The sequence below is a fragment of the Cyprinodon tularosa genome, unplaced genomic scaffold (assembly GCF_016077235.1).
Source record: "Cyprinodon tularosa strain WSP-4 unplaced genomic scaffold, ASM1607723v1 ctg455, whole genome shotgun sequence".
Lineage (NCBI taxonomy): Eukaryota > Metazoa > Chordata > Actinopteri > Cyprinodontiformes > Cyprinodontidae > Cyprinodon > Cyprinodon tularosa.
Window position 1 is genome coordinate 906,812 of NW_024039180.1, and position 27,971 is coordinate 934,782.

Sequence of the window (27,971 nt, forward strand, 5' to 3'; positions counted from 1 at the left end):
CACTTCTCTGTGATCACAACTTTTTTCCTTTGCAACATTTTTTCTGTGTGATTTTTTTTTCTTTTGTGTGTTAGTCTTGATTTGCAGAACCTTTTTTGCTATGAAATCATATATTGCCACATATCATATATTCTTCCCCCTCACCCACCGTATTAAGCTGGACTCAGATCAGTTAAAATTACACAGAAAAACCCAGTAAAATTTGCACTTAGCAGGTTGCAGGATATTTTTTGCAGAGATCCTCGACCAGTTGTAGCTTCCTTTGCAGAGATATGTGAGACTGGTAGCGGTGTGATGGGCCCCTGAGCGACGCTTTACAGCAGATTAGTGCTGATTATATCAGGGGTGCTGGTTCTGGATGCTGTTTGGGTTTAAGGTGTTAAAAAGATAAAGATCTTAGTGAAATATAAATATAATGCACTTCTTGGCTCTCCTCGGTTTAGTTCATTTGCATTAATCAGTGTTTGTGAGGGTAGGACTCCCTGGTCCTGGTGGCGATGAACAGCACTTCTTTACAACAATCGATGAAAACCGAAAACTGTTAGGCTGAAACAGCCCGATGGCAAAAGGTCAAAATTAAAAAACAAAAATGTTCTGAAGTTAAAAATCAGAGAGTAAAAAAAGTCAGCTGGGGGCCGTTAATCCCCCCCCCACCCGGCTCAGGGTTAGTAGTGAACTGTGCGAGAACTTGAGTCCACACAGCTCTCCTTTCTCTCCGTTCCATATGACTTCATCTGGCAGCTCTAGGCCGTCCAGTATTTCGATTTAAACCTCATGATCCCAGAGCTCAGTGAGCCCCCAGTCTGACCCAGCGGGGACCCAGCCCCACCTACAACAGACCTATTACCTTCTGAAAGGCTAAACATAGGAGGATCATGAGGTGGGGGGCTTGTGGAGGATGCCCTGTAGGTCCTCTGGTAAGGCCAGGATGACAGCCTCGATGTGGGCTCTGAGTTTGGATAGGGTCCCCGGACGAAGCGGGAGCTGCTCCCTCTCTGCTTGGTTCTGAAGATCAAAACATCACAAAGATGAAGATGTTAATCCTTGCTCTTATCACAAGGGATTTTTTATGCAGATGAAAGCAAAATAAGTTTAACTCAGCAGCATCATCAAGTGAAAAAACTAAATCAACGGCAAAAATCAGCTGCAGCTGCATCAGGTTGATGTTTACACCTAAGACGGACTCAGCCTAACCTGAAAAAAAAACCAGACAAATAATCCAAGGAGCAGCAAGTTCTGTATTCATGCAAATTAGGTTGAAGAGCCACATATAAAGCCTCATCTTCATCAAACCTTTTTAGACACACCTTGAAGTACGGCATCAGGAGAGGTTGATGAAAATGGAAACATTCAAAAAGACCTAAATTATGAAAACACACTTTGAAGCTCACAGAGGTTTTCCCAAGAAGAGTTATTGTGCTGAACAGATGGCATTACATTTGCTGAATGAGGTGGTACCTTTATTCCTAAGGCATATTGTTCTACAACTATTGAACAAGTTCAAGTTAAGAGTGAAATGTTTTTGTTTAAGTAACGAACAAAGATTTCAAGTTTTTGCAGCGACTTTTTGGTTTGTTGGACTGAAGTGAATTTTTGTTTAGGTCTGCTTGGCCCAGTGCCTTCAAACAACAGACAAATTTAATACTTCGGCCCAGGATCTAGAAATGCAAGATATGACCCATCGCCGAGGTAAAACCACAACATCTGACCCATCGCCGAGGTAAAACCTCAACATATGACACATGGTCGAGGTAAAACATCAACATCTGACACATCCCCGAGGTAAAACCTCAACATATGACACATGGTCGAGCTAAAACCTCAACATATGACACATCGCAGAGGTAAAACCTCAACATATGAGACATGGTCGAGGTAAAACCACAACATCTGACACATCGCAGAGGTAAAACCTCAACATATCAGACATGGTCGAGGTAAAACCTCAACATCTGACACATCACCGAGGTAAAACCTCAACATATGAGACATGGTCGAGGTAAAACCACAACATCTGACACATCGCAGAGGTAAAACCTCAACATATGAGACATGGTCGAGGTAAAACCTCAACATCTGACACATCACCGAGGTAAAACCTCAACATATGAGACATGGTCGAGGTAAAACCACAACATCTGACACATCGCAGAGGTAAAACCTCAACATATCAGACATGGTCGAGGTAAAACCTCAACATCTGACACATCACCGAGGTAAAACCTCAACATATCAGACATGGTCGAGGTAAAACCTCAACATCTGACACATCACCGAGGTAAAACCTCAACATATGAGACATGGTCGAGGTAAAACCTCAACATCTGACAAATCGTTGAGGTAAAACCTCAACATATGACCCACCGCTGAGGTAAAACCTCAACATATGACACATGGTCGAGATAAAAACTCAACATCTGACCCATTGCTGAGGTAAAACCACAACATATGACACATGGTTGAGGTAAAACCTCAACATCTGACCCACCGCTGAGGTAAAACCTCAACATATGACACATCGCCGAGGTAAAACCCCAACATCTGTCCCATCGCAGTATTAAAACCTCAACACCTGAGCCATCACCGAGTTAAAACCTCAACACCTGACCTATCGCTAGGGTAAAACCTCAACACCTGACCCATAGCCTAGATAAAACCTCAACGTATGACACATCGTCGTGGTAAAACCTCAACATCTGACCCAGCACAGAGTTAAAACCTCAACACCTGAGCCATCGCTGAGTTTAAACCTCAACACCTGACCCATCGCTGAAGCAAAACCTCAACACTTGACCTATCGCCAAGGTAAAACCACAACATCTGACCAATCGCCGAGGTAAAACCTCAACACTTGACTCATTAAATGTCAGATGTTGAGTTGTCCCTTAAAAAAAGGAAAAGCTTTTCAAGCAGCCACTTAAGGTTTTAAAGATACACACAGCTCAGTGCAACATAATAAAGGGCCTAGTTATGACTGTTATGTGCTTCGGGCACATTAAGATTTTTGTCTATTTCTTTTCTTTGTTTTCTTACAGACTTTAGTTGAAGGATCTTTTGTTAATATATTTTGGGAGCTGAATAATTCTTTTGATCAGTTAATTACGTTAATTTGTGGTGCTGTTGTCCGCCTATAAATAGGCTGGCTTTCAGCATGTTGGGGCGTTCCTTTCCAACTTCGCTTGGACGCCGCTTTTCCACCTGCTTCCACTTGTTCCATCGTGCGCGGTGCGCACTTGTCTTGTCGCTGCGGTCTGCAGCGGACGTTCCAGCCTGCCATGCGGTATTTTTGTTAACCGTTTCATACTTTTTTCTTGTGGTTTTTGGCCTGGCGGGACCGGTTGTCCTATTTTCGATTTTTCTTTTGCTTAGGTTATTTTTGGCCTTTAGTCCGGTACCAGTAGGGGCTTCGACGGCCCTGTATAGGGTTGGCCCCCTGCTGTACCGTTTTGTTCTGTTCGATCGGCCTGCCAGGTCCAACTTTCTGTTGTTACTTTTGGGTTTAATTTTTTGATTCTTTTGGGGCACGGGATCTGAGGGCCTCTAACTTTTTTTTCTTCGCAGTAATCAGAAGAAGCCGAGCAAAGAAAGCTACAGAGGAGAAAGATTTCCAAATAAAATATCTTTTTTGAACCCTCATCTTTTGTCTCGTGTCCTCAAATATGTTGTGCCCTTGGTGGACGTAACATATTTATGGGGGCTTGTTTAAACAAAGTGTGCCTTTAGAGACAGGTCGTGTCCTACGGTTGATTCTTGTTTGTTGGCGGTTGTGCTGGGTTTGTGTGTGTTTTTGCGCAGCTGACGCGCGTTGCGCTGATTAATTAGAGCATTCGGTTCTGGTGGTGCTGTAGCTTTGTTTGTGCAGGGGTGTTCCTGATTTAGTGTGGCTTGATTCCAGGGGTAGACATGGAGTTTGACCTGGATGAGTTTGTTCTAGGGCCCACGTTGGATACTTTGCGTAACTGCACAAAGGATCAGTTGCTGTTAATAGCCGAGCATTTCAAGGTTACCGTAGATAAACGTGTTAAGAGAGGAACAGTTGAAGCTGAGTTGTTAGAAGCACTGGTGCAGATAGGAATTTTTCCTGCTGCAGTTTTACCGAAAAGTCCTGTTGGATCGCCATCGAAAGCTTCGTTGAAAGATGACCCGGTTCGTTTGAAGGAACTGGAAGTTGAATTGGGTCGGCTTGCTTTGAGAGAAAAGGAGCTGCATCTTGAACAGCGACGATTGGAGATACAAGCCAAACTGCGTTTGAAAGAACTCGAGCTTGGTGCTGAGTCTTCACAACCCAAATCAAATGATTTTGACGTGAGTAGAAATGTTCGCCTGGTTCCTCCATTTAATGAGCGGGATGTTGATAAATACTTTACCTTATTTGAAAGAGTGGCACTCACACTTAAGTGGCCCAAAAATGTGTGGACTTTGTTGTTACAGTGTGCATTAAGTGGCAAAGCGCAAGAGGCATATGCGTCTCTTTCTGTGGCTGATAGCCTTGATTTTGAAAAAGTTAAAGGTGCTGTTTTGAGGTCATATGAACTAGTACCGGAAGCTTATCGTCAGAAATTTCGTAAGTTGAAAAAACGCTACAATCAAACTTATGTGGATTTTGTTAGAGATAAGGAAATTCTCTTTGATCGTTGGTGCGCTTCTAAGAATGTTGCCGATTTTGCGCAGCTTAAGCAACTTATTTTATTGGAAGACTTTAAAAATAATTTGCCTGAGAAAGTTACCACCTACTTGAATGAAAATAAAGTCTCAAATGTTTCAAAAGCTGCGGTGCTCGTTGATGAGTACATGCTAACGCACAAAAGTAATTTTGAGCGCTCACATTTCTTTAGTAAGTTTGACCACTCTGAAAATAATGAGAGGGAGTGTGCCAAAACTGTCTCGCTTGTTGAAACAGATATACCTGCTGCGCTCGGTGGCGTTGAAGGCAAATTGGATAACAGGTTGGAAGTAAAAACTAATGGGACGTGTTTTTATTGTAAAAAGAGAGGACACATTGTGGCCAATTGCCCGGTTTTGCAGAAAAAGAACACTAAGCCCGTCGCTCTAGTTAAAACTGTGAAAGGCGATGCTTATTCACTTTCAACACAGCCTTGCGAGTATGCTGATTTTAAGCCTTTCATTATGGATGGGTTTGTTTCTTTGTCTCTAACTGGTGAAAAGATCCCTGTAAAAATATTGCGAGACACTGCTGCCTCTCAATCTTTTATTAGGGAGGGAATCTTGCCGTTGAATAACGACACTGCGATTGGTTCTGGTGTGCCAGTGCGTGGCTTTGGCATGCAAGACATCTGCGTTCCTCTGCATAAAATCATGATCCAGTCTGAGCTGTGGTCTGGTGACGCTGTGGTTGGGGTGCGTCCTAGTTTTCCAGTAGCGGGCGTCTCCATGATCATGGGCAACGACTTGGCTGGGGGTCGAGTGTTGGTTACCCCGGATGTTACACCTGTTCCGGTGTTGAGCGACTGTCCAGATGCGCTCGCCCGTAAATTCCCAGATGTTTTCACGTCATGCGCAGTTACGCGTGCAGCACTTAAACGTCAACGAGAAGAAAGTAAAGATGAGTTTGACTTGAGTGAAAGTTTTTTGTTCAACGCTGAATCCGAACATGTTCCATTAAAGCAAACTGTGGAGGATGACATGTTGGATGTAAATACACTGTCATGGTCTAGAAAGCAGTTGATCGAGCTCCAAAAAAGTGATAAAAGTTTGGAGTCATTGTTCGGCGATGCATTAACTGATAAGCCTGACTCCATTTCTACTGGCTATTTTTTGGATGATGGTCATCTGATGCGTAAATGAACCCCTTTGAATGTGTCTCCTGTTGAGGAATGGAGTGTGGTGAAGCAGATTGTTGTTCCATCTCCATATCGTTCAGAAATTTTGCGGTTGGCACATGATAATCCGTTAGCAGGTCACTTTGGCATAAGAAAGACCTATGATCGCATTTTGCGTCATTTCTTTTGGCCAGGATTGAAGAGCGGTGTCGTGCGCTACTGTAATTCGTGTCACTTTTGTCAAGTATCTGGAAAGCCAAATCAGACGATTTCTCCTGCTCCTTTGTATCCCATCCCAGCCATCGCTGAACCATTTGAAAGAGTATTGTTTGACTGTGTGGGTCCGTTGCCTCGAACCAAAGCGGGGAATAAGTTCTTGGTGACGGTGATGTGCACCTCTACTCGTTTTCCAGAGGTTTTTCCGGTGCGTAAAATAACTACGCCCGTAGTGGTTAAAGCATTGACAACGTTTTTTTCATTGTTTGGTTTACCTCGGGTTGTGCAGACTGACCAAGGGTCTAACTTTATGTCTAAAGTTTTTGCACAGGTTTTACGTCAATTGGACATAAAGCACTGTCATTCCAGCGCTTATCACCCGGAGAGTCAGGGCGCACTCGAGCGTTTCCATCAAACTTTAAAAACAATGCTTCGCACCTACTGTTTGGAGTTTGAAAAAGACTGGGATGAAGGTGTACATTTACAACTGTTTGCTATTCGGGAGGTGGTTCAGGAGTCTCTGGGGTTTAGCCCGTCGGACTTGGTTTTTGCTCACACTGTTCGCGGTCCTTTAAGGCTGTTGAAAGAGAAGTGGTTGTGTGACAAATCTGACCAAAATTTGTTAGACTATGTTAGTAATTTCCGGCTGAAGTTGAGTCGTGCGTGTGAGATAGCTAAAGAGAATCTTAAAACTGCACAGGCTAAAATGAAGTCCTTGTTTGACAGAAGGGCAGTTTTGAGAGTTTTTCAGCCTGGGGAGAAAGTGTTAGCGTTACTTCCGGTTCCTGGTTCGAGCTTGCAAGCGCGCTATAGTGGGCCTTATACAATCACGAGAAAGGTTGGTGATCGTGACTATCTGATCTCTACTCCTGATCGGAGGCGGACTTCACGCTTATGTCATGTTAACATGCTGAAGCCGTACGTCGAGCGTGCGCCCACTCTGCATAAATCTATCAGTTGTGTTTCCAGTGAACGAGATGACGCATGTGTCGTGGCAGCTGCAGATGCACGGGAGGAGCTGTCCGGTGCTGAACCTGAAGGTGACGTTTTCTCCCCGGCTGTCACTGAGGGGAGGGTTCCAAATTCAGCGGTTTTGGAGAACTTGCCTCTCTTGTTGTCCCACCTTGACTTTTCCAAACAGGCTGATGTAATTCATTTGATCCAGTCTTATAGGTCTCCGTTTGCAGATATTCCCACTCAGACTCGTGTGCTCAGCCATGACATTGACGTTGGTGATTCCAAGCCAATTAAACAACACCCGTACAGAGTGAACCCAGACAAACGGCGCCGTTTGAAGACGCAGGTGGAGTACATGGTGGAACATGGACTTGCTGTTGCCAGCAGTAGTGCGTGGAGTTCACCATGCCTCCTGACTGTTAAAGCCAGTGGGGAGGACCGTTTTTGTACGGACTTCAGGAAGGTAAATGGGGTGACTAGGCCGGATTGTTATCCACTCCCTCGTATGGAGGATTGTGTGGACCATGTGGGGGCTGCCCAGTTCGTTACAAAGCTGGATCTGCTAAAGGGGTACTGGCAGGTGCCCTTAACGGCAAGAGCCCAGGAAATTTCCGCTTTTGTCACACCCGATGATTTCCTTCAGTACACCGTGATGGCTTTTGGGATGCGCAACGCCCCAGCGACGTTTCAACGGCTAATGAATGTTGTTTTGTCGGGTTTATCATTCTGTGAGGCTTATTTGGATGACGTGGTGATTTGTTCTGCTACATGGACTGAGCACGTTGACCATTTAAAAACAGTTTTTACGCGTCTGAGTGAGGCTAATTTGACAGTTAATTTTTCTAAATGCCAATTCGGCCACGCGACGGTGACCTATCTTGGAAAAAGGGTGGGGGGAGGTCAAGTGCGCCCCGTTGAGGCTAAAGTAGAGGCCATTCTATCTGTCCCAGTACCCACCACTCGTACTGAGCTACGCCGCTATCTAGCGATGGTTGGTTACTACAGGGGGTTTTGTAAAAACTTTTCCTCTGTAGCTGCCCCGTTAACAGACCTACTTAGCCCTAAATTGGCTTTTATTTGGTCTGATCGGTGTCAATCTGCTTTTGAGCAAACTAAGCATTTGCTAGTTAATGCTCCTGTGTTGTCGGCCCCTCGTTTTGATGTGCCATTTAAGTTGGCTGTAGACGCTTGTGATTCTGGTGTCGGAGCTGTCCTGCTCAAGGATGGTACTGATGGGGTGGAACATCCGGTTTCTTATTTTTCTAAAAAACTGGATAAGTACCAGAGATGGTATTCCACCATTGAAAAGGAGGCATTAGCGTTGGTCCTGGCTTTAGAACAATTTGAGGTGTATGTTGGAGGTTCTAGCGGATCTGTGGTTGTTTTTACGGACCATAATCCGTTAGTTTTTCTAGCTCGCATGCGTAATAAAAACCGCCGTTTGATGAACTGGTCTCTGCGACTCCAATCATTTAACATCTCTATACAGCATGTTCGTGGTAAAGACAACGTAGTGGCCGACGCACTCTCACGACTCTAGTCCCGTTTGTTTTCTCTGAATGGGTTGAGTTTTTTTTTACTTCAGACCCCCATTCAGAGTCTTTGGGTGGGAGTGTTATGTGCTTCGGGCACATTAAGATTTTTGTCTATTTCTTTTCTTTGTTTTCTTACAGACTTTAGTTGAAGGATCTTTTGTTAATATATTTTGGGAGCTGAATAATTCTTTTGATCAGTTAATTACGTTAATTTGTGGTGCTGTTGTCCGCCTATAAATAGGCTGGCTTTCAGCATGTTGGGGCGTTCCTTTCCAACTTCGCTTGGACGCCGCTTTTCCACCTGCTTCCACTTGTTCCATCGTGCGCGGTGCGCACTTGTCTTGTCGCTGCGGTCTGCAGCGGACGTTCCAGCCTGCCATGCGGTATTTTTGTTAACCGTTTCTTACTTTTTTCTTGTGGTTTTTGGCCTGGCGGGACCAGTTGTCCTATTTTCGATTTTTCTTTTGCTTAGGTTATTTTTGGCCTTTAGTCCGGTACCAGTAGGGGCTTCGACGGCCCTGTATAGGGTTGGTCCCCTGCTGTACCGTCTTGTTCTGTTCGATCGGCCTGCCAGGTCCAACTTTCTGTTGTTACTTTTGGGTTTCATTTTTTGATTCTTTTGGGGCACGGGATCTGAGGGCCTCTAACTTTTTTTTCTTCGCAGTAATCGGAAGAAGCCGAGCAAAGAAAGCTACAGAGGAGAAAGATTTCCAAATAAAATATCTTTTTTGAACCCTCATCATTTGTCTCGTGTCCTCAAATATGTTGTGCCCTTGGTGGACGTAACAATGACATTGCTCTGTTCCAGCTGCAATCCAGAGTGACACGGTTACAGAAGTGCTGTTGCATTCTGGGTAATTCTGGCTCTCCCAGAATGTTTACGTCAGGTTTAGTTATGCCCCGATTTTCCCCTAAATGCAGCTCTATCTAACACCATGTCTTCTTTCTTTGTCCTCAGACAGTCTGTGACATCACTTGCACCGGCCAACCACTGGCCAGATATCAAAAACTGCTGCAAACCTCACTCCATTTCCCTCAGACATGGTCGGTGCTGTTTGATACCTCTACTTGCGATTTAATGCCAGTGTCTAATGAATACGGATTTGCACGATTGTCCCGGGTAGCTGGCTCCAGATCAGTAGATGAAAACGTGACTCATACACATTTTAAACCTGTGTTCATCATTAGTTTCCGTGGAGAATACAATTTGGGGCCTTCTAAAGCTCTCCATTAGTTGTGGGTGATTGGTTACTCAGTTAATAACAGTCACTTTTCTAACTAAAGTTTGGAATCTGGTTTGCAGGGAATAGTCTGGATCAATGCATCAGAACATTAACGAACCTACAAACTGATAACACTTGCCTTAAAAGCTTCCAACTCCTCATCTCTACAGGACTGAGTCTTTTTCATCTTTGCTGTATTTTTAAGGATAATTTCTGCTTTAAATAAGTTTAAAGAAGCCAGCCATCCCATTTCTGTGGGACACCAGTGTCTAATTACCAGTTTGTCTTTCAGCTTCAGAACCAGATCGACCGCCTCCACCTCTGTGTGCTTCTGGATCCTCTGCTGAAGGTCCTGCAGACAGAAAGCAACAAAGATGGCGTTGTTGAGATCCAGTCAGATTTAGCTTTAAAAGAAGATTTCTAAGATTGGCAACATGATGATTGTTCATTTTTCCCAGCTTACCTCTTCACATAGAGCCTCCAGGTGCAGAGCCTCCAGTTTCTGAGTCATCTCTCTTTTCCTGCTGCGGAACCAGCCATCAAAGTTTGGGGATTTTAGGAAATGCCTGAAATAACAACATCACAGAATCTGATACCAGGTGGTTTGTGTATGTCTCTACAGCAAAACAACTCAACACATGACGCTTCCCACCTGTAGAGTCCGATCCAGTCTCCTTTGAGTCTGGACGTGAGCTGGGGTCCTGCTTTCTCCAGGGTCTTCATGAAGTCCTGCTGGACAAAAGGCCGGAGCTGAGGAGGACTCTTCCAAGGACTGATGGACTTCTGGAGAGGCATGAGGCTGGCAACATACCGCTCCTGCAGAAACCCAACAGAGACTGTATGAAAAGGTCCAAACCTAAAGCGGCGTTTAAACTACAACTTTGTCTGAGACGGCTGATGTTTACCAGAGGGATGATGAAGCTCTGAGTCAGCTCTAAGAAGTAGCGTCGGAGAATTGCATTCTGGGCCGCTGACGGTCGCTTCTGCTGAACTCCCTGAAAGAAGACAAAGCCAAGGAACTGAGGAGCAACCAGGGCACATGAATCTGGAATGTTTCAGCCTGCAATGCTAACAGAATCACTGCCAGATTATAAGAAAGGTAATAATCTCATCTCTACTTAACAGAAAAAAAATATATATATATAGGAACATTAAAGTATTTCTGATTCTGATCCATTTTTACTTCCTAATAATATCCTTAAATAATTGAATATAAGATCAAGTAAAGAGAACTTTAATCAGCAGCATCTCTGAGCCATACTGAGGCGGCCATGTCTATCATCTGTTCCAATCATCTGTTCTGGGAATGGAACTGAAACAGATGCAGCATCATTGTAGCTTTAACCATGAGGGGGGCGGGGCTTCAAAGCTCTCTGCTGGACAGGGAAGTTAAAACCCTCTAACAGTGATGTTTATTTCAACGTTCTGTAAAAAACAGGATAGTAGCTGCAAGTCATATCTGAGGGCCGCATTGGTAGACCGACTACGTCACAGTGTTTCTCCAAAGGATCCTTTAAACGCTGCTGACCAATGTGTCCGTCATTGTGGCTGATCTGAAGGATCCATCAGGGGTTTCTTTCATGGTCACCGTTTCCCATGATTCAGAGCTGGTTGAACCGGCTGTGTCAGATGCCAAAATTGCGATTAAAACGTTAAATAATTTGATCTCAAACTTTTACAATTTTTTGAGGAAAAGTTAGGTAAATTGAAATATCTACTAATTAAAAGGTGTTTGTTTTTTCTCAGCAGCAGCTCTTCCCACGTGATGTGTGAACCCCGTGTGACGGTAAAGTGGGCCGTCCTTCCTCTCTCTGCAGAGGAAGGCGTCTGAGGGCGTTGAACCCACCGCTGGGTGGACGTTAAACATAGAACTCCTTCAGATCAGATCCAAACGCTCAAGTTAAACTTTAGTAACTTAAGTTAAAAGTCAGCAAGGAATAATCAATGGATCATTATTAATACCTAAAACTAATACGTTAACGGTGATTTAATAAATTTAGCATTAATCAGTAAAAAAAATAAAAATAAACATTTGCGTCGGCCATTTTTGCCCAAGTATAGTACCACCTCTCTCCTGACATCTTCTGGCAGTGACGTCACGGTGTAGTGACATCACCCTGAGCACTGCACATGTGTTAACAAGGAAGTTCTCCTTCTTCTTCTAGATTGAAGAGTGGGATCAGCGCCATCTCTCGACACCGAGTCTGATGTGTGGTTTGTGGATGTGCAGTGTGAGCAGGTAGATCGCATCACAGCGTTGGGCCGCACAGTGTGAGAACATGCATCGGAGCTGTGAACATCTAAACCCTGCGGTTTCATCAGTTTCAGCTGTACATGCACGCAACGATTAAAAATATCGCACAGTGTACGCCCGGCTTAAAAGGCACCGGTGCGAACCTAGCTGATCTGAAAGGAAGAAAAATCTTCTGTAGAAGAACCAGAACAGACAGTGGATCCGTTCAAACAAGCAATAAATAAAATGCAGATTTGATTTCAGACCCCTTCGTCCCACAGGGCTTTAGACGGTTTGCTACCTTCTGGAGCTGTTTGATGATCTCTTCATCCTTGTTGAGATATGGCTTGTATGCAGTGTACACACCTGTGAGGAAATTACATGCAGAGCAGCTTAGAGGCAGAGAAGGAAGCCACCTGGAAGCTCCTACAAGCACCGAACATAAGGGAGTACAGGATGTTTACCCGGTTTGGAGTCCAGAGTTTTGAGGTTTTTTAGTTTCTTGACTTTCATGTGCTTGGCCAGCTCTCCTGGGAGGGAACAGAGGGAAGGACGGATGGATGAGCAAACCAACCATAACACCAAAGAATGGAAACACGACCCAAACATCTTTCTAGTGTCACACCTTGATGATTTAGCCACCGTGTGCCTAAAACGCTGGCATATGCTAACTTTTAGGGATGCACGATATAATCGGCCCCCTATCGGTATCGGCCTTAAAACCGAATATCGGACATCGGCCACCCCACCGATATTTAACCCGATATTTGATCAGCTTCTGAGTTTCTAAAGTCTAAAAAAAAAAAAAATACTACTTCTTCTTCTTCCTCAAAAACTTATTTTTTACAGACTTAAAAACTTCTAAAGACGAGGGAAAAATATTGATCCATTAAAATATCCCAATATCTTCCTATGCTGATATATTGCCATTTAAAAACACCATATCAATCTCTTTTACTAATGAAATATTGCTATATGTCATCGTTATGCTACGAAATCCCCCGAAAATTCACGAAATATTGCCATATTTTTACATGTTGATATATTGACGCGGTATCGATCTATTTTACTAACAAAATCTCACAAGAATTTGCAAAATATCACGAGAGTTTGTAACAGAACGATGAAATTTCACGAGATTTTGAAAGTAAAATAGATCGATACCGCGTTTTTAAAAATCTATTTGATATCATATGAAAATATATTAATTATAAGTGTCATAAGTGGATAACAAAACTGCTATTTTCAATGACTACTTATTTTTGTCCAGCTTTAACATCAGTATCGGTTATCGGCTACATGAGTTTTAAAATATCGGCATATCGGATATCGGCCAAAATCCCAATATCCTGCATCCCTACTAAGTTTCTATGTATTTTTTCAACGTTGGGCGAATACATATCGTATTCCTAAGGAGTCCAGAACTTATGTCCAACGACAGCCTAACTTATGCATAACGCACGGCGGCGTAATGCTGAGGGGGGAAGCAATGTGCCCCGAGGCGCCTGGTCTGCATAAAAAGATGTCTTTGATCGCGGTATTAACCTAGCTGCTGTTTACCGCCAGCACCCAAAAAAAAAAAAACATTTTATAAAAAGAAAAACAAAAAGAAGTTAAAGGTTTGCAGTCGCAGCAGATTCAGCTTCATGTTTGCTAGGAAGTTTGTTGGTTATGGGCATGAACGCAGGAAGGATCAATCACACTCACCTTCTGGCTATGATGAAGTCTGGAGAAGTTACTCATGGCACAGGCGGGCATATATGTCGACAAATTTTGAGCATACTCAAAATTTCTCGTCGAACTTGACGTGCGCCAGCGTGTTTCAGCATAACTACAAAACGTACCCATAACTTATCCAACGGATGCCAGCTTTTCCGCCAGATTTTCCGTACGTCAGGCATACGCAGGTCTAAATCATCTCGGTGTGACAGAGGCTGGAGATCAGATCAGCGCCACAGATGCTTACCCGCTTGCTTCATGTCTCCGATGCGGATGATGTGCGGCCAGTGTTGCAGAGTCTTTGCAAAGAAGGGATTGGTCACTCCCAGAATCACTGACGGCCTTCAGGTTGATTCATTCGATGATGACAAAACAAGGTGCTTTAATTCAAACATTTCTACTTCTTATTGGAGGTTTAGTAATGAGATTACATGGCCTCAGTGTTGTGTTACTGAATTATCTGATATATTATCTAATGCAGACGGACCTTTCTTTCAATGCAGCAATACGTCAAAAAATTCAAATATTCTGGGCAACTTTTTGTTTAAGGGAAGTAGAGGCGATGAAAGACACTATGCATGTCCTTTTTTTAATGGCACTGTGATGAAGTGTTGAAAACCAAAACCAAAGAGGTCAGCCACGTATTTCTCCATTGCTAAAAACAAGCTGTGTGCTGCAGAATGCGCTGCAATGCTGGTCCTACAGTTGTGACGTTAATCGCGCTTTTGATACCAGAGCTCTTTACACTACATTCAATCATTCACCTATTCACACACTCACACACACTGATGGTGGCAAGCTACATTGTAGCCACAGCTGCCCTGGGGCTCACTGACAGAAGCGAGGCTGCCGTACACTGGCGCCACCGGGCCCTCTGACCACCATCAGTAGAAAATGCAGCTTAAGTGTTTTGCTACCAATTAAAGCTACCAACAAGCAAGTCCAAATTTTGTAGTAGTATTAATCAGCAGGAAGGGGGAGATCAGCTGGTTTTTCTCTGCCAATAACACCACAAGGAGCATGATGGCTGCCAATGCATTTACAGGAGATTTAAACGTATTACGTCGTACTCCACCCTGGTGCAAGTCAGGGAGGAAGAGGGTTTCTGATGCGGGGAAAAAATTGTTGGGGGCGGGGCTTAAAATCTGTCCTTGTAGGATCAGGGATGGTTCCTTCGACACAGATGAACTGCAGCACATTTTGAGCTTATTTACTTTTAGTAAATAAGCTTTTAGTAATGGAGGCTTCAGCTGCAACACTGAGCTGTGTGGCTTTTGATTCCAGCTTCTTCAAATAAACCAATTAGCTGCGTATTGATTCGTCTTTTGCACGTTAATTGTTTGTTGGCCCAAAGTAGGTCGTTTTTCTTTCTATGAATAAAGACGGACTGATTTCATTTTTGACCTTCATGCCCTTGGGGATGCCCTGGATTTCTAATTAGACAGCGGCACATTAGTTCTGCCCCCCCATCATGATGCGGCAGTACTGCGATGGCTTTGGTCAGAGCAGAAGGCAGTGCGGCTGTACTCACGGAGCCTGCGTCCTGGTGGTGTACTCCTTGAACTCGCTGTCATGGATGGTGAAGTACGGCCTGAAGTCGCTGCAGTAGCGCAGAGGAGATATGCAGCTGCAGAGAGAAGGAGCACAGGTTCTTCTGTTAGTTCACCTCCAAACCAAAGACATGCTGGAAAATCTGGCTTTACTAAAGCGACTGGAGGTGAATGTGGAACCGCCTCTGGATATGGTTCTGTCTAGTTCTAAGGAGAACTTTGAATATGCTGAAAAAAAATGGATTGGAAGATGTTTCCATCCATGAACTATCCATTTAGCAGCTAGCTAGCTAGCGCACGCAGATCAGTAATAAGCTTTAACACTAGAACTCCCAAGGCCGTCATTTTGACGGTTCTGAGATTTTAAAGGGAAAGAACTTTATTTAAATTAATCGCATTTTGTTCATGTTAACCAACTTCTCCTGGTTCTATATTTGCTTCATTGTCATGTGATTTTTTTAACCATCTGTATTTTATAAAATACAGATGGTTAATTTTACCACAACCTCCCACAGCCATCATTTTGATGGCTCTATTAGTTGCTTTGTAAATTCTTCCTGCAGTTGATTAACGTCGGTACCGTTGCTTTGCAAACAACATTCTCCCTAGTACTCTTTGACTAATACAGAAAAATGACTTGCAGATGAAATCTAACCGCAAAACAGGCTTTAGAAATGCCTCAAAATATTGATAATAGCAATTGGGGTGGAGATGCAGAGACTGATGAAGAGGACTGGGTAGGAAGCTGCTCAGATTGTGACAGTGAATCCGAGGATGAGCACCCACCCACGGGAAACATCAGTGACCCATCAGATAGTAGTAAAACCTTTGTTCAAGGCTTGGATAGCACTGCCCATACCTCAGCCGGTTCACTCAGAGTCCAAAAAGCCAAACCAGAGCCGCTGGTCTACTACAATCACACACAGGTTGGCATGGATGTGTAGGATCAGATGATTAGAAAGTATTCTGTAAAAGCTCCAAGGTGGCCTGTGGCTGTATTCTACCATCTCCTGGACATAGCAGCTGTAAACGTGTTGGTTTTGTTCAGGAGCTGTTTGAACGTTACTGTTGGACTAATTATGTATAAGATACTTAATGTTTGTTCTTATTATGTATAATGTGTGACATATTACTGTTCCAGAGAGGTGATGCACAAGCAGTATAGGTCAACTCTCAGGAAGTATTGCTCAAGCTTAACGAAACCAGGAGGTTCTCGGACCATTTGACCGCAAGACATTTAAATGCAAATTGACCTGTTCACTGAGGCTGGAAATTGAATTGTATTTCTTGTTTCCTATTCCTTTAGCACAACCTCAGCTTGTGTAACTAGGGACCCCCTTCTGACTTTAATAAATAGCGAGGAGAAAGCTGAAGACCAGCAGAGTGGGTTGGAGATTTGTAAACTCCACAGTCTCTTCCTACTCTCCTCGCGAGTAAAACTAAATTAATTGTCTCTGTGCCTTCTTTCTTTCCCTGTATGTATGTATGATGTTTTAGGTGCTTAGACCTGACAGTTACCGTCTCAAGCAAAGATTTTATCCTTGAACTGATAGAACAGTTGCATGCAAACCGCAGGTTACGGCCCCTCCCATGCAGTGGAGCCAGCTTTGGTGAGAAGAAGGCAGAGGCAGGTGCTTCAGTGCTGCACAAGAAAACGCTAATATGATGTTTGTCATAAATGTGAAAAGGTGATGTGGGGGAAATGTTCGGGGGGGATCGATCAATTTCTGTAAATAAAATTGAAAATTTGAACCTGTGTGGTAAAACAGTGTATACTGATTTATTTTTAATACAAATTTAGACCACAAATAATAATAGTGTACAATACAGCCTTTAAAAGATATATATTAGACCTGTTTTAAAGGTTTACATTTCCACAATGGGTTTAAATCGCACACTAGAACCATTTCAGTTGATGACATCATCACTATTCATGTGTTCCATTGGGAAAAATGTCACCCGTCAAATTGACGGCCAGTGGGAGGTCTAGTAAGATCAGAGTTCTGGGAGTCCTAGAGTTAATGACTGTGACATCGGGCAGGGTGAACCCTTCATCACATCCGTGTCGCTGATGATTCATTTCATCCAGATGTGTGCTCCTGATGTTTTCCTTCAGAGTAGCTGATCGGTCATGTCACGATAATGTTCCACATGTGCATCAAATGCTTCACAATGACCTCACCTGACTAACGCCAGCACGGTGTCCGCCGACTCAGCTGGCGACGGCGCCATGACAACAAGGGCCTCCCCTAACAACACCAACTCCCAAAGCATCTGGATGTGGAAGAAGACCGGGTGGAAGCACCTGGAAGAGGAAACCAGGATCAGACACTTACTGTGGATCCTCCATCCAAACACAGATGCCCCGTTTGCTGCCGTAGGAGGAAACCGGAGGATTCCTCATTGACTTCCTTACTCCTTTAAGCAGGGCATAGAGTGTACGATTTTTTCAATTGTTGCACACAGCTACAGCTCACACTGTATGACGACACCCTGCAGTTTCGTTGAGAAACGCGATCGAAAAATTCTCGCATGACTTGAAAATCAGCCCAAACTAGCAACAAAATATACAGTGTATGCCCCGCTTTAGCTGGCTGTAACAATCACCATGGGTACCATCCATCACGGCTTCCTCCTCTGCAGCTTTAGCACCATTTTCTGTTCATTTGATCAGATCAGCCATGTGATGCTAAATAATCTGGTTATCTGTACTTTTACTGAAGGATCCAACAGGTCAGCGACCCGGCTGGAGGACTTCCTTCCCTTCCACAGTCAGCTGCAGTACCCCCACTGGGCAGCAGATGGAGCCACAGACTCACCTGAACAGGTCCACTTCATGGATGGTTGGCAGCACGATGGAAACTAGACTGTCGCTCTGAAAGCATGAAATAGTTCAGCGTAATGTGTGAAACGACATGATTGAAAGGATGAAACAGGACTGACCGGTGGGGCCGTTTACCTGGGTAGACTGGACCAACTGGGAGGTTCCTGGTTTATCGTAGCAGGTTGGGATACGAACCTGATAAGATAAAAATAAAAACTAAGATCCAATAAACGACGGTTAAAAGATGCAGCATCAGATGAAGCTCCATGCTTGTTTTCTCTGCGGCCAAGTGGATAATTTGCCTTAAATAAAATGACAAACATGACTGAATAAATGATCAAAGGAAAATCAGCTACTCTCAGAGAGCCGTGAATAATAACAATGACAGCCTTTTTCCTCATCCCATCTCTACAACTACTCCTCATCATTCAAGTCTGGTCCGAATCGGTTTGCTGTCTCTGCTGAGGGACTACCTTAATGACGACGCCCATTATCGGTAGAGTCAGGACTCGTCCAGGATGAGGCGGCGGCCAGCGGTCCATGTCGTTACAAGCTGTCGAAAGAGAAGAGCAAAAAGAGATAAAACCAGGACCCTCCAACAGCTCCCGGTTAGTTCTGCTTACTTCCACTGATTCCGTCCATGAACTCATTCAGATTAACAAACGATAACAGGCCATCAGGATGGGACGGTTATGGATAAAAACAGGAACATTTCAGAAACCAGCAGAGGAAGCTACCAGAAAACTGAGGTTTGGTTTCCTACACAACCCTGTTTGTTGGATTTTACTAGACAGACCAACAGGAAGTGGAAGATGACTGAAATGGAGGGAAAATTCTCTTTAAAGTGTTAGAGGTGTTTGTATTCCAGCCCTTTATGTGGAAGAAGGCGGTTTCCTCTGGTGGTGCAGGCTTCCTGGGTGGGTTAGGGTTGAAGGTCTGTTAGATAACATCCAGCATCATGGAGGTTCAGAGACACAGCAGAACATCTCCCTCAGATGGACCAGCTGCAGGCCCCCCCGAACCAGAAGGGATCCAGATAGATCCCACCCAGTCAAACATGGCGCCTCTAGGGGGCCTTGCAGATTTAGCCAGCGTATGCCCGCCGTCCCTGAATTTTCTAAGATGCTAGCTGAACTTTCTATGTATTTTAATTTTGGGCACATATATATATATATATAATGCAACTCTGTAATTAGCAATGATGTTTTTATTGGCTGATGTCAGAACTATGGCATCAGGCAAGTCGTTATCCAGGGGACTCTGGTTTCATTTGTTGTCATTTCATCCAAAGAAAGAACAGTCAGAGACTCTATGTGAGATCAACCTAAAAAGACTTGCAGCCTGAACTGAAGACAAAGGAAAGGTCATCATTTATCCCTAAAGGCATCAAACTGCTCTACTTAGTGCCGGTCTGTCACATAAAACCCCAATAAAAGGCTGAAAACAGATAATTACAAGGAAATATTCAGACTGACCGGCCTCCAAGCAGGGCTCCTGTTTCTCAAAGTATTCTGGAGCCATGATCTTCAGCAGCGAGTGGAAGAAGGTCACATACGGCAACTTACTGATTAGGACCAGAGACTGAAGAAATGCAAAAACAAAGAGAGAAAAAGCTGGTGTTAGGAATCCTCACAGTCATTGAGAACAAAGGAACATCTAATTGGGAATCAATTGGATCTAAAAGGTGGCAGGAATTGTGGAATATCTGAAGCAACGATCTATAAAAGCAGAGCTTTATAAACATTTTTAAAATGATTCCTATTCTAAGTCCCTGTGATGTTAGGAGATGACTGAGGGCTAATGCTACGTTCAGATCGCACGCTGCAGAAGCAGCAAGTTTACATGAAAAGTCAATGGTTGACACGCATCAAGGCGCAGCAGAAAGACCTGCAGCGTGTTGTGAGCAGCTGAAGCAGCGTCTCATGAGCTTCTGAGAATCTGACGCGCTTCAGAAGCAGCAGATGCTGGAGTTGGAAAAAAATGAACTTTTGCTGCTGGATGCGTCACATCAACCAATCAGAGAAGCAGATCTGGGAGCTGACAGCATGGGGGTGAGTAGAAAATGAAGGCTAATCATGTTTTGGGTGTACTATTCCTTTAATGCTTCCAGGCTAACCTCAAAGCCAAGGCTAACAAAAAACAAAACTTCCTGCTCACCTGGAAATTATTCCAAGACTTTAAAGAGGGGGAGTTTTACCGTTTTACACACTGTTCAATCTGCAAACCATCCAGCTTTAATTAAATGACCCTAACCCAGGAGGCCAAAGCCAGAGTAGCTAATGTTGTCTGAAAGTTATTTAAAACACTAGACTGCAGTGAATCGTTATCACAGACGGATGGAGTCGGACCGAAAACTGAACTCGGCTGCAGACCATAACCAACCTTCTGGAAGTATCCTCTCTTCAAGGATTTGTCTCGGACCTGACGAAAGTACACGTAACCGTAGTAGTGGCCTTGTTCCCGCTGAAACAGACAGCACAGCATAGAAACAGGCGTTAGGAACAGGAGAGCGATGAGGCTGGTGGATGACTGAGAGCTGATCGCGCAGCCGGCACCTTCAGGCAGGGCGGCGCATCTCGGTCTGTGTTCTCCAGGAAACAGCCCAGTGACGACTTCCTGTTGGAGCCCTGGCGGAAGCGGAAGCAGAACTGTGTGTCGCCAAGGCAACCTGTAAAAACAACACAAAGGGGGGGATTTCACAGAGGCCGTTTCTCAATCTGTGCACGCCATCAGCCCTAGACCTGCTCCAATTCACAAGAAGACCAAGAACGGACAAAGTCCCCCGATGTTGTTCTCGCCTCTCCCTCTTTACCCAGCATGCATCAGAGCAGACTTGTCTGTTATCCAGACTGACAGCTGTCCCATCATGCATTGCAGCAGCAGCAGCTTCCAGGTTAGCGCTCACAGAGCTCAGAGTGTTAAAAGTTTAAAGTAAAAAGTTCTCTTTTCTGCTGCTGATGTTCTATAAAGGTACATTTTAAGATCATTTGAGGCAAGAACATTATACTTTTAAGCATCATTATATGGCCCATTTAGTCATTTATGCTTAATTAAAAAAAAAGTTCAGATGTTGCGAGGACCGCGGCAACGAGCGGACCTCCGAGGCTAAACGCATTTTATTTGTGTTTATCAGACTGTGTTAATCATTATTAACCCACTAAATGAAAAAAGTAATAATTTATTATTAGAGACTATTAATAACAGGAGGCGAAAAGCAGCTACAGACGAGCTGAGCATGCGGTGATGTCATCAGTGTGCTCCCATTCTTCCCGAGTCCAGATTTTCCTGAGTTCTTCTGAAGAACATACTTGGGGACACGAGTCCGCACTCGCGCCCTTGTGCATTGAGAAACGACCGCAGCCTAATCAAGGACAGTTGGACATACAGCTAATTGGACACATAAAGCGGAGACACGTTACTCCCTCCACACACATCACCGCCGTCTTACTGTCCAAGATTAAACCGCCGTCACTACAGCTCTGACCACTGGGACCATAAAACCAATGAAACTGAACCGATGAAATTAAGACACTGAAACTTATGAAAATTAAATCTTTAGGAAAGTCTGGATTTTTTTCTTAAGCACTTCTCGGTAGGGCTGCATGATTATAGCTCAAAATCTTTTAAAAAGTGTCTTTTTCTTAAACATTTACTTGATGCGGTTCCGTCTGCTACGTCGATATAATCTGACTCTGTTCTGATCTGATTCTTGGCTTCTCCTCCAGGTTCTTCCCAAAAACAGGAAGAGGAAATGGGGAAAACCGTCATCAAATGCCTTCCAACCTCACAGTAACCCCCATGGGAGGATGGAGGAGAAGATAATTTGAAGCTCTGATAGTGGGAGTGAACACGAACTGGGCTGGACCCCACAGCAGATATAAACAGGAGAAAAGCCGGGACACCATGACATCATTCTGCCAGGTTGCTTTCAAGAGCATCCATGGTGAGGAGCTGAATCACATTCCTGAAGTGATTCAACAAGGTTTGAACCGATGTGATCACAGTGGAATCAACCATCAATGAAGCGAAGGCCTAAGAAGTTCCTTTGAGATGAATAAAGGCCAATTTATGCTTCTGACGCATAGCCTCTGCAACCGTTAAATCTGTCTCTGTGCGCGGCCGCACAACAGTTGTTGCGCACCGCAAAAAATAACCAACTACGCGTCGAAAGTGATAAAAAGATAAAGAGAGATAAAAAGCAGCTGTGATTGGTCCTTGTATTTCAGGCTGTCTGTGTGGTCGTCATTCTCGATTAGGTGCCGGGGCGGCCATTTTTAAAAACCCAGGAACAACAGACAACAGGGTTTATACATGTATTAGTAACTCTTTTAATGCTCTTTTAAAGGGACACTATGCAACATTTTTCAGTTAATTAATGTGTTCCATAATGTTTTGGATGATTAAATGAGTCATTTCAGGTTGAACAAAGGTTTTCTCGGCCGCCCTGGTGGTCTGTGGGGGAAATACCGCACTTGCAATTGCAGGAGCACCGACCCGCACCCACAGGCCCAGAAGTCTCACGAGAGTCGGTCTTGCTTTACAGCGAGAACTGCTACACGCCCCAGTTAAAAGCATGCTCGTTGCTAGCACAGTGGCGATCTTTGTGCAGTTATGCTACGTTCACATCGGACGCAGCAAAATCGCATCTGCTGCTTCATTTTTGCTGCTTGTACCAGTTAGTTCTGACGCGCGGCTGAAGCAGCTTTGCTGCTCTGGCTGTGGTGCAAAAGTGTGTCTGACGCGCGTTGGGCGGAGCTTCACTATCCTTTCTCTGCCTTGCAGCTATATTTGCTGTGATCAGTGGGAATAAAGTAGTTTTAATATGTTTTTAAGTGAGAAAATACACCTGAAAACTTCATCAGTGCAGTCCTGCCTTCTAATATTATTTCTGTCGGAGCCGCTCAGACCCCCACATACCAGCGGTGCGCCGACAGTAGGGATCCCTTCATCAGCAGCCTCTGGCTGAGTCGCCTCCTCGCGGTTCACCGCGGCAGCTGGTAGGTGTTTTTCATCTAAATAATCCAAACTGCAGGCAGCAGGATAATAAAAGCCAACATATTCTGCCGGCAGATTTCTGCATTTTAAGTTAATTTAGGCGTCAATAAACTGTTTAAGAGGAGTGATCATCAGCGCTGTGTCTCTCTCCCTGCGTCAGATGATCAAACGCGCCCGACGCGCTGCTTCAGCTGCTCAGACGTGCTGCGCCTGGTGCTCAAAACGCGCTGCGGGACCTTTTGCTGCGCCTTGACGCGCGTCAACCATTGACTTTGCATGTAAACTCGCTGCTTCTGTCGCGCCAGCTACGTCCAGTGTGAACGCAGCATTAGTCATTCGTTGCGTTCGCCTGTCTGCTAAGCTCAAAACGACCGCGCCTGGCTTGACGGAGAAACCAGGAGAACAGCTGAGCATATTTACGACAGTGCACTTTTACTTTCGCCCTCTGGGGGGAGCCTCGCTGGAAAATCAACACCGGTTGCATAGTGTACCTTTAATGCTCTTAGAAATAATCGTAATGCAATCAACAAATACCGATGACTTGTGTGTGTGTATATATATACACGGCAAAATCCTTCACCGTCTTCACCGTGGACAGGCTGCAGCCATGTCCCGAGTTCCTCGTTTTCCCGCCGCTTTGATTCAAATTAGCATTTTCCCCCATTCTCTAACCCAGAGGTCTTCAGCAGGGGTTCCGGGACCCCTAGGGGGTCCGCGGAGGTACTGCATGGGGGTCGCAAAAGTCTTGGTTGATTGCTTTTTTTTATATTCCCTCCTGTAATGTTTTGCACTAATTAAAATGTCTTTAAATCCACATTAACATGAATTCAACGCACTGTAGTAAACAGACAAATGGAGGCAGAAGATGTCTTTCAGTCATCAATGCTCACATTCAGTGACACACAGGAGCTCTTTCAAACCTGGGCACCGTTTCGTTCACAACAACTGTCCCATCAACCAGGAATCAGAATCAGAAATACTTTAATAATCCCAGGGAGGGATTACTTTCCTTACATTACTCCATCTGTAATAGAGTGACTATAGGACCAGTTTGATATAACACAATTTCATACAATATATATAATTTGGGGGTCCTTGCTCCATCTTGCAATCAGTTTGGGGGTCCTCCTTGGCCTTGAAAACGTTGAAGACCCCTGCTCTAACCTTTTCTCCGCTTCAAGCTTCTTTTCCGAAGCATTTTAATGCCACGATTATCAAATTTAATGAATTGTAATGCCAAATTAAGGCCTTTATTTAAAAAACATATATAATTTAATGATTTTTAATGACCCGCAGAAACCCTGGACAACTACGACGAAATGTTAATCGAGGAGGTTCAGAATTACGAAAGTCAAAGTTCTCACGAGTTCTCGAATAGGCTCCCCCTAGCTCTCTGCCGGGAAACTGCTGCCCTAGAAATTCCAGACCGACGGGTCAGAAGCATACCAGCAAAACTGGTTCGAAACCAGACCCAAGCGACATTTCATGTGTGCGGTTGCAGAGGTCTAATCTGCTTTTAAAGCTCCTGTCACACCCTGACAATTTAGACCAACGGATGCCTGACGTAGGAAAAATCTGGCAAAAAAAACAACAAAAAACGACGGAATACGTGGAATAAGTTATGGGTACGTTTTGTATAAGTTATGAGCACGCTGAAAGACGCTGGCAGAGATTTTGAGCATGCTCAAAATGTGCTGACATACCCCAGCATACGCTCATACGTGGGTCATAATTACAGATAAGTTATCTGATGGTCGACATCCGTTCAGTGTCAGTTCCTCATCAGTTGTGGCGTCTAGCTGATCCTAAACTTCTGCGTAACTTATCCAGAACTTCTCTCCAACGCATATCAAGGTATCTGACGTGTTCCAGGCGAGCGCTGAACGTGTTTCTACCTTCCAGCTACTGTATAATGGCGTATTGGCAGCGTTTTGGTATAAAGGGGGTTCACAGGAGGAAACCGTCAGTTCTCCTCCAGACTTCATCCCCATCATAGGGTGAGCCAGAAGGGGAGTGATGGATCCTCCCTGCGTTCACGCCCATAACCAATAAAGTTCCAAAGTAAACAACAGCTATATTAATACCGCGATCAAAGGCATCTTTTTATGCAGACAGGGCGCCTCTGGGCGCATCGCTGCTCCAACTGATGCTTCGTAATGCCCATAAAGTGATGCTTGTGAATGATTTCATGGGCATGCCGTGCTTTATGCATAAGTCAGGCTGTCGTTGGACATAAGTTCTAGACTCATTAATACTCTATGCATGCCTCCAAAATTGAAGAAATACATAAAGTTCAGCGTATGCCAGCACTTTGGAAGATTCCGGGACGTCGGGCATATGTTGGCTAAATCGTCAAGGTGTGACAGGGACCTAGGGAGCTAAACTTGATCTCTACAAGTAAAAAGAATCCATATAATGTCAGAGACCAGAGCTGCCGACGCCGTAACTCACCTGAGTTGGAGTCCGGAAAGGAAAGGTAGCAGATGCTTGTTTTCTGAAAGGAAAAAAAAAAAAAAAAACATGTTTAGCTTCTTTACCCACAGCTGAAAAAATCAGCATCATAACAAACAATATTTCCTCCTTCCTTTCATTGGCAGCTGAAGTCACTCAAAAATAATAAATATTTCAAACCAACAACAAAGCCTGGATTGTGTGAGACTCATAGGAGACGGTCCGGTGTTACGTGTTGAAGGTTCTGATTACAGAACTCACCAGGAACACTCCGCGGTGCTTTTTACTGCCATTTGTCTGCTTTGGTTTTATTTTAATCACCATTCAGTCCAACTGAGTCAAAACGGCATAGAACCAGAAGTTTCTGCAAGCTTGGACAGAAACAGACCCTTTGAAGGTCACAGATTCTCAGCTCCACTTCTGATTGCTTAGACTTCCATTTATTCTGCCATTGTGTAAACGAAAAGAAATTTCGTTTCAAACAGCTCTAGACATTTTCATTTTTAAAGTGCAGCCTTGAAAAACAGTAATAAATCCATAAAACAAATAGTAATATAAACATATGACTATATCTACAGTTCAGACATTCAAACTTAGCGCTTTAGTCGCTATATTTACCGACTTTTCAGACCCCTCTAGCACTTTGATTTCAAAAAAGCGCCTAGCGCCAGATCTAGCAACTTTTTTTTACTACTGGAGACTTTGGAGACAACATATGGAAAAATGGAGAACAGATAAGCAGATCATGGCTTGTCTACAGTGAAAAGAAGGACTGGGTTATTTACTTTGGCCTTTTTGGAAACACAGGAAGGAGCAATCAGCTAAGTGAGCTTAGTGCTTGGAAAAAATCTTTCATTCCTTTAGAGACAGCATGAAAAGTCAGCTGAGTACAAAACATAGAGAGGAAAACAAGAAGAAAAGGGACAAGAAGAGAGGGACACAACCTAGAACAGATGATGATGTCTATTATATTAACACTTCTCTATCTGGAGAATGGGGCTGTTTTATGTGTTGTCTTTGCAATGCAGAGGGCCCTCTGCCTGTCTTTGCCTAAGGCCCCAAATTTCCTAAATCTGCCCCTGACTGCCACACAGACGCTGTTCTTGGTGTGCTGCTGTTCCCCATTTAGGTGACCTTTCAAGGCAGTTAGCTCTGTATGTCTGCTTCTGCTTCCTTGAACCCCAGTGGGCCTCAGCAGATGGCCGCTCACACTGAGCCTGGTTCTGCTGGAGGTTTCTTTCTGTTAAAAGGGAGTTTTTCCTTTCCACTGTCGCTACAAGCATGCTTAGTGTGAGGGATTGCTGAAGATTCCATGAGTTGATGCAATCAGCTGGTTTCCCTTTGATAGGAAACAATCAATCTGACTGGATGATCTAGTGAACTGTAAAGTGCTGAGATGACAGGTGTTGTATAGAAATAAACTGAACTGAATTTATCGTCTTTATTTTTCTCTCCACTTCATACTAATCCACCCCCCAATAGGGCTTGGGATCCGCGTTGCATTGTGGGACGTGGCGGCCATGTTGAGGGCTACGCGAACGTAAACACAGCTCTGATACGTTATTGTTGAAAGAAGAGACGTAGAAGTAGAGAGAAACAGTCACCTGCTTATAAAACACAATAAGGTTAGACTGACCTCTTTCTCTGACAGTTTGGAATGATGAGGATAAATAACCTGGAAGAAAAACAAACAACATGAAACCAGCAGCTGATCACATTGTTATAAAAACAATCATGTAAACAGAAACTTTATTAACTAATGTCTGCGCTACAAACTGCTCTGAAAGCTCTGGAGATAAAGCCAGGAGGAGGAGAGCCTTCATCTAGTTTAATTCTGTGTTTATCAAACTGCAGTGAGTTTCAGAACTCAAAGCTTCTGTGTGGGCCGGATAGGCTGCTCTGGACCAGGCTAACTTTAGAGAAGTTAGCATTTCAACTCTGCTTAACATTAAAAACTTTTCACAAATTAAAAGCTGGCGTTTAGCTGGTTTAGCATTTTCGCACCATTTTGCTGATGTGAGGGCAACTTTTGAATTGTATTTTTCCTATCCTGCATACCAGGACATAGCCAGAGCCTGCAGCAGCTGCTAACTCAGGTCTCCTACCTCCACCGCCTGGCCCAGCTCCAGGTCGAAGCCCACCACACAGATGCAGTGCAGCCAGGAGGAGAAGCGGTCCCAGGGCAGGAGGAAGGCCTCCTCCGCCTCCTCTTCGCCCCCGGGCCCGGGTGGAAGGGTTATCTCCTCTGCTGGCGAGATGCTGCTGGCGTCCTGGTCATCCAGGTCCTCCGGTTCTTCAACCTGTTCGCCTACCTCCTCCGGGCCCTGCAGCGCCATGGCGGCGACCCGACGCGGACAGTCAGGAAGTCTGGAGGCTGGAAACGGACCGAGGAGTTAGATTTTATCTGCCCGGGAACCAAAAAGCCGCTAAGCACCAACCATTAGCATTAGCACTAGCACTAGAAGCTGGGTAGAGGCGTAACTACGTC

At 44.3% G+C, this 27,971-nt stretch overlaps 1 protein-coding gene across 1 annotated transcript; it reads right to left on the reverse strand.

Moving 5' to 3' along the window:
• Nucleotides 1-16: 16 nt before the first annotated feature.
• dennd6aa (DENN/MADD domain containing 6Aa) lies at nucleotides 17-27,971 on the reverse strand. Its single transcript, XM_038300756.1, has 19 exons — nucleotides 27,589-27,971; nucleotides 27,120-27,158; nucleotides 25,484-25,526; nucleotides 20,593-20,705; nucleotides 20,420-20,500; nucleotides 19,513-19,618; nucleotides 18,511-18,590; nucleotides 18,173-18,232; nucleotides 18,033-18,088; nucleotides 17,396-17,518; nucleotides 15,195-15,290; nucleotides 13,911-14,005; nucleotides 12,409-12,474; nucleotides 12,246-12,310; nucleotides 10,617-10,706; nucleotides 10,364-10,527; nucleotides 10,175-10,277; nucleotides 9,989-10,063; nucleotides 17-1,005 (listed from the first exon to the last, which is right to left on the reverse strand). Exons 1-19 carry the CDS (start codon nucleotides 27,817-27,819, stop codon nucleotides 874-876), a joined length of 1,818 nt encoding a protein of 605 aa, XP_038156684.1. The 5' UTR covers nucleotides 27,820-27,971; the 3' UTR covers nucleotides 17-873.

Excerpts from the sequence above, each read along its gene's own strand:
- dennd6aa (XM_038300756.1), bottom strand. The coding sequence starts at position 27,819 with ATGGCGCTGCAGGGCCCGGAGGAGGTAGGCGAACAGGTTGAAGAACCG. Across the intron at positions 20,706-25,483 it reads CTTTCCGGACTCCAACTCAG|GTTGCCTTGGCGACACACAG; the intron begins GTGAGTTACGGC and ends TTGTTTTTACAG. Across the intron at positions 18,591-19,512 it reads GGAGCCCTGCTTGGAGGCCG|CTTGTAACGACATGGACCGC; the intron begins GTCAGTCTGAAT and ends CTCTTTCGACAG.